Consider the following 13,237-nt stretch of genomic DNA (forward strand, 5'->3'; position numbering starts at 1 on the left):
GGGGGAAGGTTCAAGGTAAAAAGGCCATATTAGGGATGGCTTTGAAAGTGAGATAGCTAATCCTGCACTCCATATGGGGGACAGCAGAGCTTAAGCAGTTCTCAGTTACTGGACAGACTGGAAGAGAACAGAGACTAATTAGGCTAGGGCACTAATCTAATAAGGGCTAACTGGGAACTGAACCAGAGTGTCAAATAGAGATGCAAGAGACATTCCAAAAAAAGAATCCCAACAACCTCTCTTAACATCACCTGGGAATAGGAAAGTTCAAGAAGGAAAAAGAAAGCAATTGCTGAGTTCAAGCCCAGGTGATAAGGAAGACGGGAGAACCATTAACAAAAATAAGGAAGCTGGTTTGTGGCCAGATGGTGCGAAGGTTGACTTTAAATATTGAAGTGACAGTACAGTTATATGGACATGTGTTATGGAGAATGCAAAGTGGCAGGTTGGAACTTGAGCCAGGTCAGTGCCAGGGAGATAGTTGGGAGGCATATCCATGGATGTCATCCTTGGATCCAAGAGAGGCAGTATAGAGTAGTGGTTAGATGCTCAGATTCTGAGTTTCATTTTTAGTTAGTAGCCGTCTGACTTGTTATTTAACTCTCTGAGCCTTGATCTACTTGTCCATAGAGCAAGGATAACACTATCATCTACCTCACAAGACAGCTGTGATGATTTAGTGTGATAAGGCATATAAAGCACATGGCACAATGGCTGCCACATAGGAAATGATCAATCAGTGTTAGTAGCAGTGACCGGAGAAAGAAAATAAGATACCCATGTGCAAAATCTAAAAACACTAAAGACCTCTATCTTATGAGATGTTTTAGGGGATTAGGGAAAGAAAAGGAGAGAGGTTCAGGGGTTGGAGTGGAGGGCAGGGGAGACTGACCCTAATGTGTTCTCATAGAAGCCAGTGGGAGAAGGGACAAGTGACACAGTGCCACATGCTTCAGAAACGTTGTGTCCTGGGCAAAGACTGGTGACTTTGCCTATGAAGAGATCACTAGAAGCCTCTGGTTGTATACAGTAAGTAGAGGAGTGGAGGGGGCAGCCAGATGTACCCTTTCAATCGTCATTCCTCTTCCTCGTCCCCCTTTCCCACCTCCTTTCAAAAGGTATCAAGCTCATAACAGGGTAAGAGTTCCCCATGACAGATTTCTGAGAATGAACCCCGCCTCTGTGATTAGCATAAAAGGAATAGGCAATCAATTAACCCCAAAGTGATAGGACTGAACTACTTCAAGGTAACCATACATAACTTCTTAAAAATCAAGAAAGGCATGAAATTCAAATGAGAGATGGCCAGTTCACAGACTAGTCATCAAATCAACATTTTCAATATCTTGCCAGCCCCATCTTTCTTCAACATCTTCACGCCAGAATTCACATTTCCTGTTTCTGTTATTTGCCAATCTTTACAGGAAACAGAGGCACATGGCTTCACAGAGATAGGGACTGGAGAATTAGGAAGGAAAAGGGGAGAAGCAAATGCAAATACATGTTTATAATTTATTAATTAACCTCTCCCTTCAGTCCTGAACAGTTAATCCAATTTGAGCTGGTGAGGCAGGTTCTCCAGGCTCAGGTCGCTGACAGCTTTGATTAGGAATGGATGAGTGAGCTGTGGTACCCAAAGGTGTGAAGCACTGAAAGGCATGTCAGAACATCAGAGCAAGTGCATCTGCTCAGCGCCTCTCCTTTTCCCAGGCTACCCAGCAAAAGGTGGACTTGGTAAGTTAAAATCCAGTGTTGCCTCTTTCTCCATTTTCTCCTTATGATGTAATGCACTGTCATTCCTATGTTCTTCCACACCTTCAGTCCCACCATTCTCAGCTCATCACCCCCAATCAGAAGACTTCCACTCCCCAAAATACAGAATATGTAACACAGAAGATAAAAGAGCAATAAATATCCCCCAAATTTCACATTAAATAAAATTTCAAGCTATTCACCAATCCTCTCCCCTTGCTCATCTATCATCCTTCCCTCCCTGAATTCAGTTATTCCCAAGTGATGAAACATTGGCACTTCATTTCACATCTTTCCCATCCCTTCAATACATTTACTGGAGGGGATCTTAGAATACCCTGATTTAAGTAAAACATATCTTCCCAACACTGCACAACCACTTTCAGAACCCCCCATTCCTGCTAGAAACAGCACACCATAATGGGTAAGGCTCATCCTGGATTTAGAGGGAGGCAGGCCAACTCAGAACGATCCCCAACCACTGAGTATGAAGTACATTGAAGGAAAATGGTAGCATTGGCTTTTTATTTTTATTTTTTTTTAGTTTTTGTTAAAAACACTGTTAAAATCTGGACTATATTCATCAGAATCACAATTCCCCTTGGATACATGAATATTTCAGAAGGCAGATTGATAGTTATAATGATAAAAATAAAATGATCTCTACCTTTACTTCTACCTACAGAAAGGAACGTCCAGTTATGTAGAGGAAGCATGGTGTCCACCATGGAGGCGGCAAGAGAGAGAGAGAGAGAGAGAGCAGGGAGAGTAAAACATCAGCACACTGCAGACACACAAAGAAATGTAACACACATAGCAAAACCCACAATAGTAATGGCAACAGCAGTACAATCTTGAGAAGGCAGCACAAAATAAATGCACAATGTTTTGCTTAAACAGTGTGACCAGCAAGGCTGCTTCCATCAGCTTCACGTTTAAGCTTTTTCCCATTAGCTTCTTCTCAGTCCCATCCTTAGAAACATGACCAAATCTGCATGCAAAAGCACTGCATAGCCACATGTATGTGAAATTGCACACACTTAACCAATGTAAAATTGTTTAGGGAAAGTTTCAGAGAATCTAAGTTCTCCTGTATTTTCTCAACATTAATATGAGTCATGAGGATCAAGAGTATGACATACATGTATAGGTGGTACACACACAACATACATAAGTATTTCCACACATATTTATGGGCATCAAAAACAAATTCTGGAGATTCAGCAAGAACCAGACAGAAATCTCTTTCTTTCATGTTGAAGGAATAAGGAAAAGGAAAGGAGTATTGGCTTTTTAGGTAATCATCACAAGGGCAAGAACAGACAAAGGGTGGGAAATGGAAAAGAATGAGAGGAGGAGGAATGGGGTCAAAGGACCTTCTTAAAAACAAATTAAATTGCACCTTCAAATCTTAGTGACACTGACCACCCAGAAGAATTCTGCATTCTTTTTTGAAAACCTGTCTAAAGAGGGATTCACAGTATCCGTGTCTGTCATTATTTCATTGCCTAAAGCCTCTTTTTCTAGAAGATTCCTGACTTACCCCCCCCCCCCAGAGCATATGTACATAGTATGTCTGAATTCTCTACTCATGTACACTTCAATGTTGAGTGCCCAAGAGAAGTTGAGTAGTAGGCGGAAAAGTGGGAAGGGTATACAATACAGGTTCTCCAAATGCTTTTCACACCAACGTTGGGATTTAGCCCTCTGAAATGCCTGTGCTTCATCAGTGGGTCTGAAATGAACTGAATCAGGATTAAAGAAGTCCCTACCAGCCTATCTCATCTACCTAGACTCTATGCTATGACATCAGCCATATGATACACTCAGACTTCCAAGCCACTGTAAAAGCTAGAACTCCAAAAGGGCAGCTGGGAGCATAAGATGAGACAATGTAGAAGGGCATTTTGTCATCAGGACTCTGAGGGCCTGCTTTTTCTGGTGGAACTTGTTATCAACGTTGGGCCACCGAATTCCAGCAATTCATAGAACTTGGGTCTTACCACTCTGTAGAGATATGCATAACTCTCTCAAACTACCTGGATACTAAGTCAACATGAAGAGCACCCCCTACTCATATTCACTTCATAGTAACCTGCTGTAGGGGGATCACTTCTCTCACTCACCTACAAGAATAGAGAGACTTCATCCCAACCTCTTCCAGAGCGCCATCTAACACTGGAAAACTCACCTGACCCCCTCCGTCCAGCTCTGCTCTTTGACATCTGCTCCTATACCAGACCATGTGTTCATTGAAATGCCCAGAGTCCACATCATGGATCTTGGCTCAGGTCTGGAGGATACAATTCTGTTGATAAAGTGTGCTTCCTCCTTGTCCTGCCTTATCAAGTCAGGACGCCCTCAATTGCCCACCTCTGCAGCTACCTGGACACCATAAGCAAACTTCCCTCAGACCTGGGTTGTTCTGATCATACACTCCCCTTTATGGCAACACTGTCTGATGGATCCAGTGTAAGGAAATGGGGGTGTGTGTGGGGGGGTGTCCTTCCGTGCTGCCCCACCCTACTCAAAAGATCAAGAAAAAACGGCAGAACACGGAAATACCCCTCCTTTCCCTTTTCTTTGGCCCTCCAAAAAAAGGCACTGAGTCCCATGTGTATTTTGAAAAGAAATAGACAAGAGAAATTAAAGTACAGTCTTTTGGTGTCAGGGCGTGGCAGGTAGACCCATCTTGCAATCATTCCAAAGCGCAGAAGAAACACAATAGCAGCAATTGAACGGTGAAGAAAAAGACAATTTTAAGTAGGCTCAGTTCTTGAATCCTGATTTAGGCTGATAATATGGAAAATTTTTATTTAGGAGAAAAAGGCTTCATTCACAGCCCACCCTGTGCTTAGCTGAGCTGAATTTCCTGCACAGTTCATTTCCTGCATAATTGAATATTTTAGGTTGCAGATGCTGAATTTACAGATCTTTATATGCAGTTTTCTTCAGGGTGTATAATGAGTTAGAATCCTGCCATGAGGACATTAACATGTTCTTTCGGTGGTTTTTGCTTTTATACAAAACTGAAAACAGTCAAACCCCCAAGGGTTCCCTTTGACCATTCGGGGCTGGGGCTAAAAGTCATTACAATGGGCAGTGGGATGGAGGGGAAGACAAAAAGCAAACCTTTACTCAGAGTGAAATTCAGAGAAGCCCAGCTCCTCTCCCCTAACCTGGGGCCCCAGCGTGGGGCTTAGGGAAGAAGTTAACCGCTCTGTTGCTCTGCAATTAGCTTCATTCACCCCCGTTATCGACACCGTCATGGCTTGTTTCATGCTTCTCTCTTGGAGGCAGCCCGGCAGAGCCAGTGCCCAGGATGACAAATGATGGTGCATAATGGAGAAGCCAAGGGGGTGATGGGGGCGGGAAACCACGATGCATTGGGAAAGGTGCCCCCCACCGCAGGATGGCTCTGCTGCCAGCCTGGCCCATGGCAGGAGAGACAGGCAGCAAATGGCCTGCCAGGGCTGATGAGGCTCTGAGCGACCAGCCAGAGGCACGAAGGCAAGCAATTCAGGCAGCTGCAGCACCACAAGCACAGAGTACCTACCTTGTTCACTCATCATGAGGTGGGAGAGGCCTTGAGGAAGGAAGAGAGGGGAGAAGAGGAGTCGGGGTGGGGGGGGGAGGGGAAGGAAAAAAGAAAGAAGACAAAGTTAGAATCCCAAATGCCAGGCAATCTTCTCTTAATTCTTGAGTGGAAGGAGTGGAAGGGGCATCCACACATACTGAGGAACATGCAACAAGCACTGAAATGCAGGGCAGAACGTCCCGGGCCATCCAGTTCAAGGTCAGTCTTTTGTTTGCTGAACCTCTCAGCCACATCATGAGAACTTTCCTTTCACCATTGTTTCTATGCAATAGGTAGGATTTGAGATAAATCTATTAAAGATTAGGTCCCTTAGGAAAGAGACTCCAGGTGCTGGGCAAAGTAGGTTTCTTTCTTTCTTTTAAATTGTTTTTAATAATAATACATGGTCACTGTAGAAACTTTGGAAAAGTCAGACAAGAAAAAAGAAAAAAATCAGCTGTAATCCCACATCCAGAGATTACCACCCAACTTTTCTTTCCCCCTAGATACAGTAGTCGCTTCTACAAAAATCGGACCACACTGAACATACAAAATGAGTTCCTGCGGGACTTCCCTGGTGGTCCAGTGGGTAAGGCTCCACGCTCCCAATGCAGGGGGTCCAGGTTCAATCCCTGGTCGGGGAACTAGATCCCGCATGCATGCCACAACTAAGAGTTCACATGCCGCAACTAATTAGTCCACATGCTGCAACTAAAGATCCCGTATGCCGCAACTAAGACCCAGCACAGCCTAAACAAATAAATAAATGATAAATAAATTTTTTTAAAAAAATGAGTTCCTGCGTTCAAGAGTTAATTAGACAACCTGGAACTATTTCCATATGATCCTTGTCTTCACCCAGTGACAACCACACCCCTTCCCTCTGTCCCTCCTCCACCGCCAACTTTTCCTAGACAGTCCCTCACCTTTGATCACAGAGGCCTAGCCAAGCACTGAATGGATTAAAGAAGGTACACGGAGGCCCAATAAACAAGTAGCAGAACCTCTCACTGTGTTCTTGTGGAAGTCAGACAAGGCTCTTAAGAGCTCATTACTTCAAGGGAAGCATAAGCCCTGATACATCTAATAAAAGAAAAGATTTCCAACCAGTAGCCAACCGTGATGGCTATTTGCTCTTCCGTTGCTTTTATTATTACTGGAGTTACTTGGAGATCACCCCAGAGAACTTTACCCAGAGTAAAATTCAGGGATATAGGAGATTAATAAAGGAGAAAAATCTCTAAAGTATGGAAATCTGTAAATGTTTTTGGAGATAACTAGAGATTTAGAGAAGTAATCAAAGACAAAATATGGGTCAAGCAATTGACATTTTAAAGATCAATGATATATTAAATACATAGATACATGTGCCATAAATGTCAGTCATTTTTTCTAAACAAATTTCATTAAACTATTATCATATTTTAAATGTACCTTTGTGGCATTCATCTCTCAAGGCCTAGGATATTAATACTCATGGAGGAAGGGAATCATGCCAAAGCAAGTCATTCTCATAATTTGTTTTATTTAAAAAATTAAGTTTTGGTATTTTATGGGAGGGGATAAGAAGAAGAAAGAACAAAGGCACTAGATTTGACTAAGAGAAACCTCGGCAGAAGTAACTATTCATAAAATGCTTGATATTTCTGGACCAAGCCATAGCCTTCAGCATCCAGATCAAGCACACTAAGAGGGAGGGTCTGGGGCAGGTAGGTGGTGTATGTGAAGGGGGAACGGGAACAGAATCGGTGTGTGAATTCACAGGAGGGTTGTCAGCATTAAGAAATAAGAATAAGGAAGATCCAAAGAGATCCCTAAGAGCAAAATGGAGGTTAAAAATAAAAGGACAATAGTACTATATTGTGTACTTGAAATGTAAATGCTCAGAGAGTAGACCTTAAATGTCTTCACCATAAAAAGGAAATGGTAACTATGTGATGAAATGAATGAAGGTGTTTCATATGAGTGTATCTAATCAACACATTATATACTTCAAATTTACACAATGTTATATGTCAGTTATCTCATTAAAGCTGGGGGCTTTACTGAGATAACTGTCCTTTCATTTTTTAAATGAAAGGACAAACATTTTTATACCCGCAATTAAAGATGTTTGGCAGCTGGGAGGTGTGAGTAGAAGAGAGGCAGAAGAGTAAACAAAAATTTGCCAAATGAAGAGGAAACGGGACTCTTGGTATTCAGAGGGTGTTCAAAGCCCTGGAGAAGCCCCTACAGTTGGGCCCATTTATGTATTACCTGTGTTTCTTTGAAGCTGTGTTTCCCAAAACACATTTCACTGACCACCTGCATCAACCGCCTGGGGATACTTATCAACAGTGAAGAGCCTGGGCCCCACCCAAGTCCTAATGAATTAGAATCTTGGGGAGGAGTTGGGGAAAGATCTGAATTTTAAATAAGTCGCACTAGTGATTCTTGTACTCACTAGAACTTGAGAGCTACCCCTTTAGAGTGACATATAAATCAAATTTTGGTAAATTAAATTGTATGATAAATGCACTAAGAGGAATTGGATATATAATGGAATCCTGCAGTGGATCCTTTTGCAAAAGGAAGAATCCTTTTAAAATGCAAATATCCACCACCTGTGTTTTAAAATTTAAATATGTACTCGTCAGGTTTTATTAAGCTACATATGTAGTTGCAGTATTGTGACTCAAATAAAATGTACATATTCTTCAACTTATAGAAAATCTTAAATAGAAATATCAGGACAGGAATGCAAATCTGAGATCCTGATGTCAAAACTTTGGTTTTGTAGGCAACAAAGCAAAACAGACATAAACAAGTATAACAGGAAATAACATGAGAGAGGGGAGAAACTGTGTAAACATATTATGGTTTGAGTTTTATTTTGCTTTTTGAGAAGGGAATTTTTGCCCTTTCATGAGCTTTTACATTAGTGTCTTCTCTTATACAAACCTACCCCCTAAGCTTGCAGAGTTAAGAACTGGAAACCAGGAATTCCAGAGGGTCTAGGTCTATTCTGAAATTCTGTTTCTCTCCCCTTCCACCCCAAAACACTCCTACTTGCTGCAAAAAGACCTCAGTTCCCCCCAAAAGTGAATGGAAGAAACAAGAATCAATCAAACAAATGATTCAAGTACCTACTATATGTAAAGGCTGCATAAGGTAGTGGGATGCAAACAAGTATGGTACGTAGTTGTCAACCTCGAAGAGTTTAGAGTCTAGTTGAGAAGGTGTGTGTGTGTGTTTATATTTACACAAACATACATATGATATATATATAGTGGTACCTGACAGTGAAGGGTAGAGGTTAAGATCAAGGACTTCAGAGCCAGATTTGAATCCCACCTTTGTTACTTTCTAGTTTGTGACCCTAGGAAAGTTGCTAAACATCTCTGTGCCTTGACTTCCCATCTGTAAAATTTGGATAATTATCATGACAAATTCATAGGTTGTTTTGAGGATTAAATAAATGAATATATGTAAAGCAGTGCCTGTACATGGTAAGGACTATATAAGGGTTATTGTTTTTTTTGTTTATGCTATAACAATATACTGATGTGTGAGGCAACACGAAGCATAGTGCCTGACACACAGTAGGTGCTCCGTATGTATTTGGTGAGTGAATGAGGAGTGAATGATGAGTAATTGGTAAGTGTCAAACGATTAATTCAGACAATAAGGACAGTAGGACTGTGAGGAGGGCCCTGGGTGTGCAGCAGAGGTTTCTGGAGGAAAGTGGGATTTACAATATGCCTTGGAAGACGGTTTAGGATTTAGAGCGATGGAGGACGTTCCAGGTTAACACCACTACCTCCCAAGACCACCAATTGCATTTGTAAGGACTTTCCTGTCAACTTTCTGGAACACTTAGGACACTGCCAGGCACACGGTAGGTACGTAATGCATGCTGTACGAATAACAGTGAACACATACAAACGGTTCATCTGAGGAAGAAGTGAAAGGTGATCTTAAGGATCAAAGTATGGAACCATTGTATGAAGGCCTTGAGTTTCCAGGCTAAGGAAAAAGGACTTGATCTTGCAGCTGATGGGAGACATTGAGGGCTTGTGGGCAGGAGAATGACCCAGGGAAGATAATGTTGAGGAAGATGGCTTTGGCAATGGTGCGGACAGAATGGATTAGAGGGAAAAGAGAGGCAGAAAGATCTGTCACAGGCAGAGGGCCTGAATTAGTATCATGGCAGCAGGAAGGAAAAGGGAGAAAGAGGATTCAACAGGCTTTGGGTGACCGATGAGATGCTTCAGGGGAAGAACGGATGGGAGACTGAGTGAAGCATTGTCAGAAATAGGAAGGTGGGATGGAGTTGGGAGATGGATTTGGAATGAGGGCGATAATGAGTTCTGTTTTAGGCATGATAAGTTGAAGAAACAGAAGAATCACTCAAGCAAAAAGTCTAAGGTGCATTTAACAATATAGGACTAAGGTCTGCAAGAAAGTCAGGACAAATATAAAAGTGTATCACCTCCACTTCATGAAAGAGAGGGTCTGTGCCCATGTAAGTGAATGAATCCTCAAAGAAAAAGGGGCTAGAGCACTGAGTCTTAACCTGGGAGGGATGGGGGATATTAAGATATCCTGGAGGTTCTTTTTTCTACATGCATATTTAACATTAAAGTAAAATTTTACATTCAGAAAGAAAAAGGAACTATATGGCTTTCCAATATAGATACAGAAAAATAATGCTCAAAAAAAAATCTTAACTGAGAAGGATATAATTAGCAAAGAAGGAAAAGCGATCTATGCTGGCTGTGTGTTATGTATGTGGTTGATGAGGAAAGCCAGGGGGTGGGGGAGGAAATGAAGATCACCCTTCTTGTCAATTTCAGAAACAGAGGGTCAGCAGCAGCCCCCCAGACCACACAGCTAGCCTTGGGACTAGCACCTGGCTGGGTTTGCAGTTTGGCATTTAATCTGAACCTGATGTTCAGGGCTGCCAAAAGACAAGATGTGGGCTGGAACAGGGGGCTCAGGGAAGCAAAGGGGACCACATCTCTCCAAAACAATCCCACCATCAGCTTTGAATTTGAATAGTTCTTCAATGAAGACTCAAAAGCCAGCTCCATAAGAGTTCACCTAATGGAAGGTAGGGAACAGGAATTGAGCTCGGAAGAGCCTTTGATAGTCAGGATATTGAGAATTTTCAATACAGAATTCTTATGGAACTACAATGCCTTTTTAAAAATAATTATAAAAACTAGAAAGCAACTGAAATGTTTCCTATGTAGATGTCACACACTATCAAAGTGCTACCCTAGCTGGATTCAGGGACCATTCTGGATCCCACGAAGATGTCTGATATTTTTTACCCTTCTCTTCACTCTATCTAGTGCTATATATATCCCATGCCTTCCTGTGCCTATCTATCTGTGGTGCACAGGTTCTCAGGGTACATACAAGAACAAGAAGAGAAAAAGATCATCAATAGGTAAGATATACAAAGTTGAAATTGCCATAGAACAGACTGCAAATCTTATGTAGATTATATGCAAAATATACGTATGGCCCTCTAAACTATGTTATACCCTTTGGGAAAATCCCTATGGAGATAGCTGCTTTTGCAGCTCAGGAGAATGGAAATGGCTACGAAAGCAAAGTCATCTGTAAGTGGCTGTGGCCATCATGAAGCTTGTCATGAAAATGACTAATATAGAGAATAGAAAACATTTACCGAAACAGGCAAAAGGAAGATGCAATGTTCAGGAACCAGGCCAGAAGTTGAAGGCCTCCATCATTTAAGCTAGTACTGTGTCCCCCTCAAACCTATAATATCCCACCCCCTCAGATGGTTTTTAATCCTCCTTCCTTCCTTCATTTTGGCTGGGTAATTGGGGAAAGTATTTCAGGGGAGGAAGGAAGTCACTCATGGAAAAAAAAAAGAGAGAGAGAGAGATTTGGGGGGCGAAAAAGCAAGTTATCTCTGCCAAGACTTTTCTCTCAGTCACTTTCAGGGTAACTTTTCTCCCCCTGTAAAATCCACACATATCATCTCTTTTTCCATACTGAAGTAGAGAAATGAAATGTCACTAATTGCTGTAAGTGCCAAGTGCCAACGTTGAATTTTTATGAAGCCACAAGGACTTTTAAAAAGAGTAATTACATAAAATCAGAAGGTAATGGAAACATTCACCCTATGTTTCTGGAGGAAGTAAGGAGCCGGTGAAGATGGTAGGGGGTGGGGCCTGACAGAAAGAGAAGCCACAGGTAACCATCGTGTCTGCAGAGTGATTGGGAACTTGGACAAGAGAGAAGGGGAAAGAAGAAATACACATCTTAGCATTTTAAGCGCTTAAAAGAGAAGAAATTCAGTTAATTTGGTAAAAAGACAGAATTATAACAGTAGCTAATATCTGTTGACTGTTTGCTATATAGAAGCCATGGCTATGTGTCATGCCATTAAATATAGCTCTATGGGAAAGTCATTGCTATAATGTTGATTAATGTTGTTAATGTTTTACAGGTAAGGAAACCAAGACCTAGAGCCAAAATCCCACTTCTTTATAAGTGGTGAAATGTGGATTCTAAGCCAGCAGGTGGATTCTGCAGGCTGGATGGTAGCTATGACACTAGCTACCCTGTCTAATTCAGTGCTGGTGGCGAAGGGAGGAGACATGTCTTGGAGAATTCAGGAGCAGAAAATAGTGTCTGGACATTAATTCAACTTCATTTATGATTCTGGTGTAGCATGATTTAAGGTGCACTGGGGAAACCCTTTTACATAAATGGCCACCATCTCCCTCTCCTCAATCTCCATCCCCAGATTCTACTAAAATATGAAGGCTTTTCCTTTCCTGGGTCACTTCTTGGGGTTATTAAGCAACTTCCCTCATTAAAATGCAAATCTGAACACGAGCTGCACTCAGGCTCCTCAGTCATTGCACTGCCCTGTGTGTGAGATCATCAGGAAGCCAAGCTTAAGACCTTTCTTCAGAGACAGGAGTGGCACAGGGACATGTGAGAAGGAAGGATGGAGACACGCAGTCACAGGTTGAGGAAGTCTGCCACCATGGGCAGGGGAGAACACAAGGGACAGGCTGGGATTGGGGAGAAGGACGCTTAAGGGGAAGAGGTGGGGCCTGAAGGAAATCTCCACCTACTTCCACAGTCACGTCTCAGACCAGCCCTTCCACAGGCAATTTCCTGACCTTCATCATGAGCTTCATCGTGGACTTCAGTTTCCTTGTCCTGTCTGGGGTTCTCCAGTGGCTTACAGCAGAGCCTAGACCTGCTCAGCATTTTGATAAATGACTTGGCTGAGAACATTCATGACATGCTGTCTGGATGTTGTAATGAACTAAAGCTGAAAGGAATAGCTAACTCGTTAGTCATTGGAATTAGGGCCCAAAAGATGTGGCAGGCAAAAGCAAAATTTAATTTTAAGGGGCAAATATAAATTGTGGCACTTAAGCACAACCTCCCACTACCCCCACCAACCCCCAAAAATCACAAATAAAAAGAAGTCAACAGTCCCACCTCTTCTTATCACTGATCACAAAACCTAGGGTTCTGGTTCAGAGAACAGTGCCATATATTAGGAGGGGCATTAATGAGGTAGACGTATCCAAAGGAGAAGAATCAGATGGTAAGAGGTCCCAAAGCATGTCACATGCAGAATGGCTGAAGGAACTGCTACGTACAGCCCAAACAGGAGAGAGCCAGGTAAGGACATGAGAGCTACCTTCAAACATTTTAAAAGTTGCACATGCAAGATAAAGGACCAAGTGCATTCAGCAAGATGAGGGTGGAATAATAGGGGATATTTCACTTGCCAGAATGCCACAGAAGAGAGTCAAAGCGGGGTTTTAGAAGATAAGCACCAAAAATCCATTCCAACTCTAAGACATAGAGTTTCTATGAACCAAGATGATTTCTGAAGAGGCCAAGCAACTACTTACTGGGTAG

The 13,237-nt window shown here is 42.2% G+C and overlaps 1 protein-coding gene across 4 annotated transcripts in view; it reads right to left on the reverse strand.

The window, feature by feature from the left end:
• NRXN3 (neurexin 3) overlaps window positions 1-13,237 on the reverse strand; it is a 1,618,670-nt gene that overhangs the window by 1,560,598 nt on the left and 44,835 nt on the right. For 2 of the 4 annotated variants that reach the window (XM_068558806.1, XM_068558724.1), the window contains exons 3-4: window positions 5,309-5,338; window positions 2,420-2,431 (exon numbers count right to left, since the gene is read on the reverse strand). In XM_068558806.1, the coding sequence (XP_068414907.1) occupies window positions 2,420-2,431; window positions 5,309-5,338 (42 nt within the window). The remainder of the gene's footprint in view (window positions 1-2,419; window positions 2,432-5,308; window positions 5,339-13,237) is intronic. The other 2 variants (XM_068558635.1, XM_068558546.1) reach the window with 1 other exon arrangement.

The sequence above is a fragment of the Eschrichtius robustus genome, chromosome 1, assembly GCF_028021215.1.
Source record: "Eschrichtius robustus isolate mEscRob2 chromosome 1, mEscRob2.pri, whole genome shotgun sequence".
NCBI lineage: Eukaryota > Metazoa > Chordata > Mammalia > Artiodactyla > Eschrichtiidae > Eschrichtius > Eschrichtius robustus.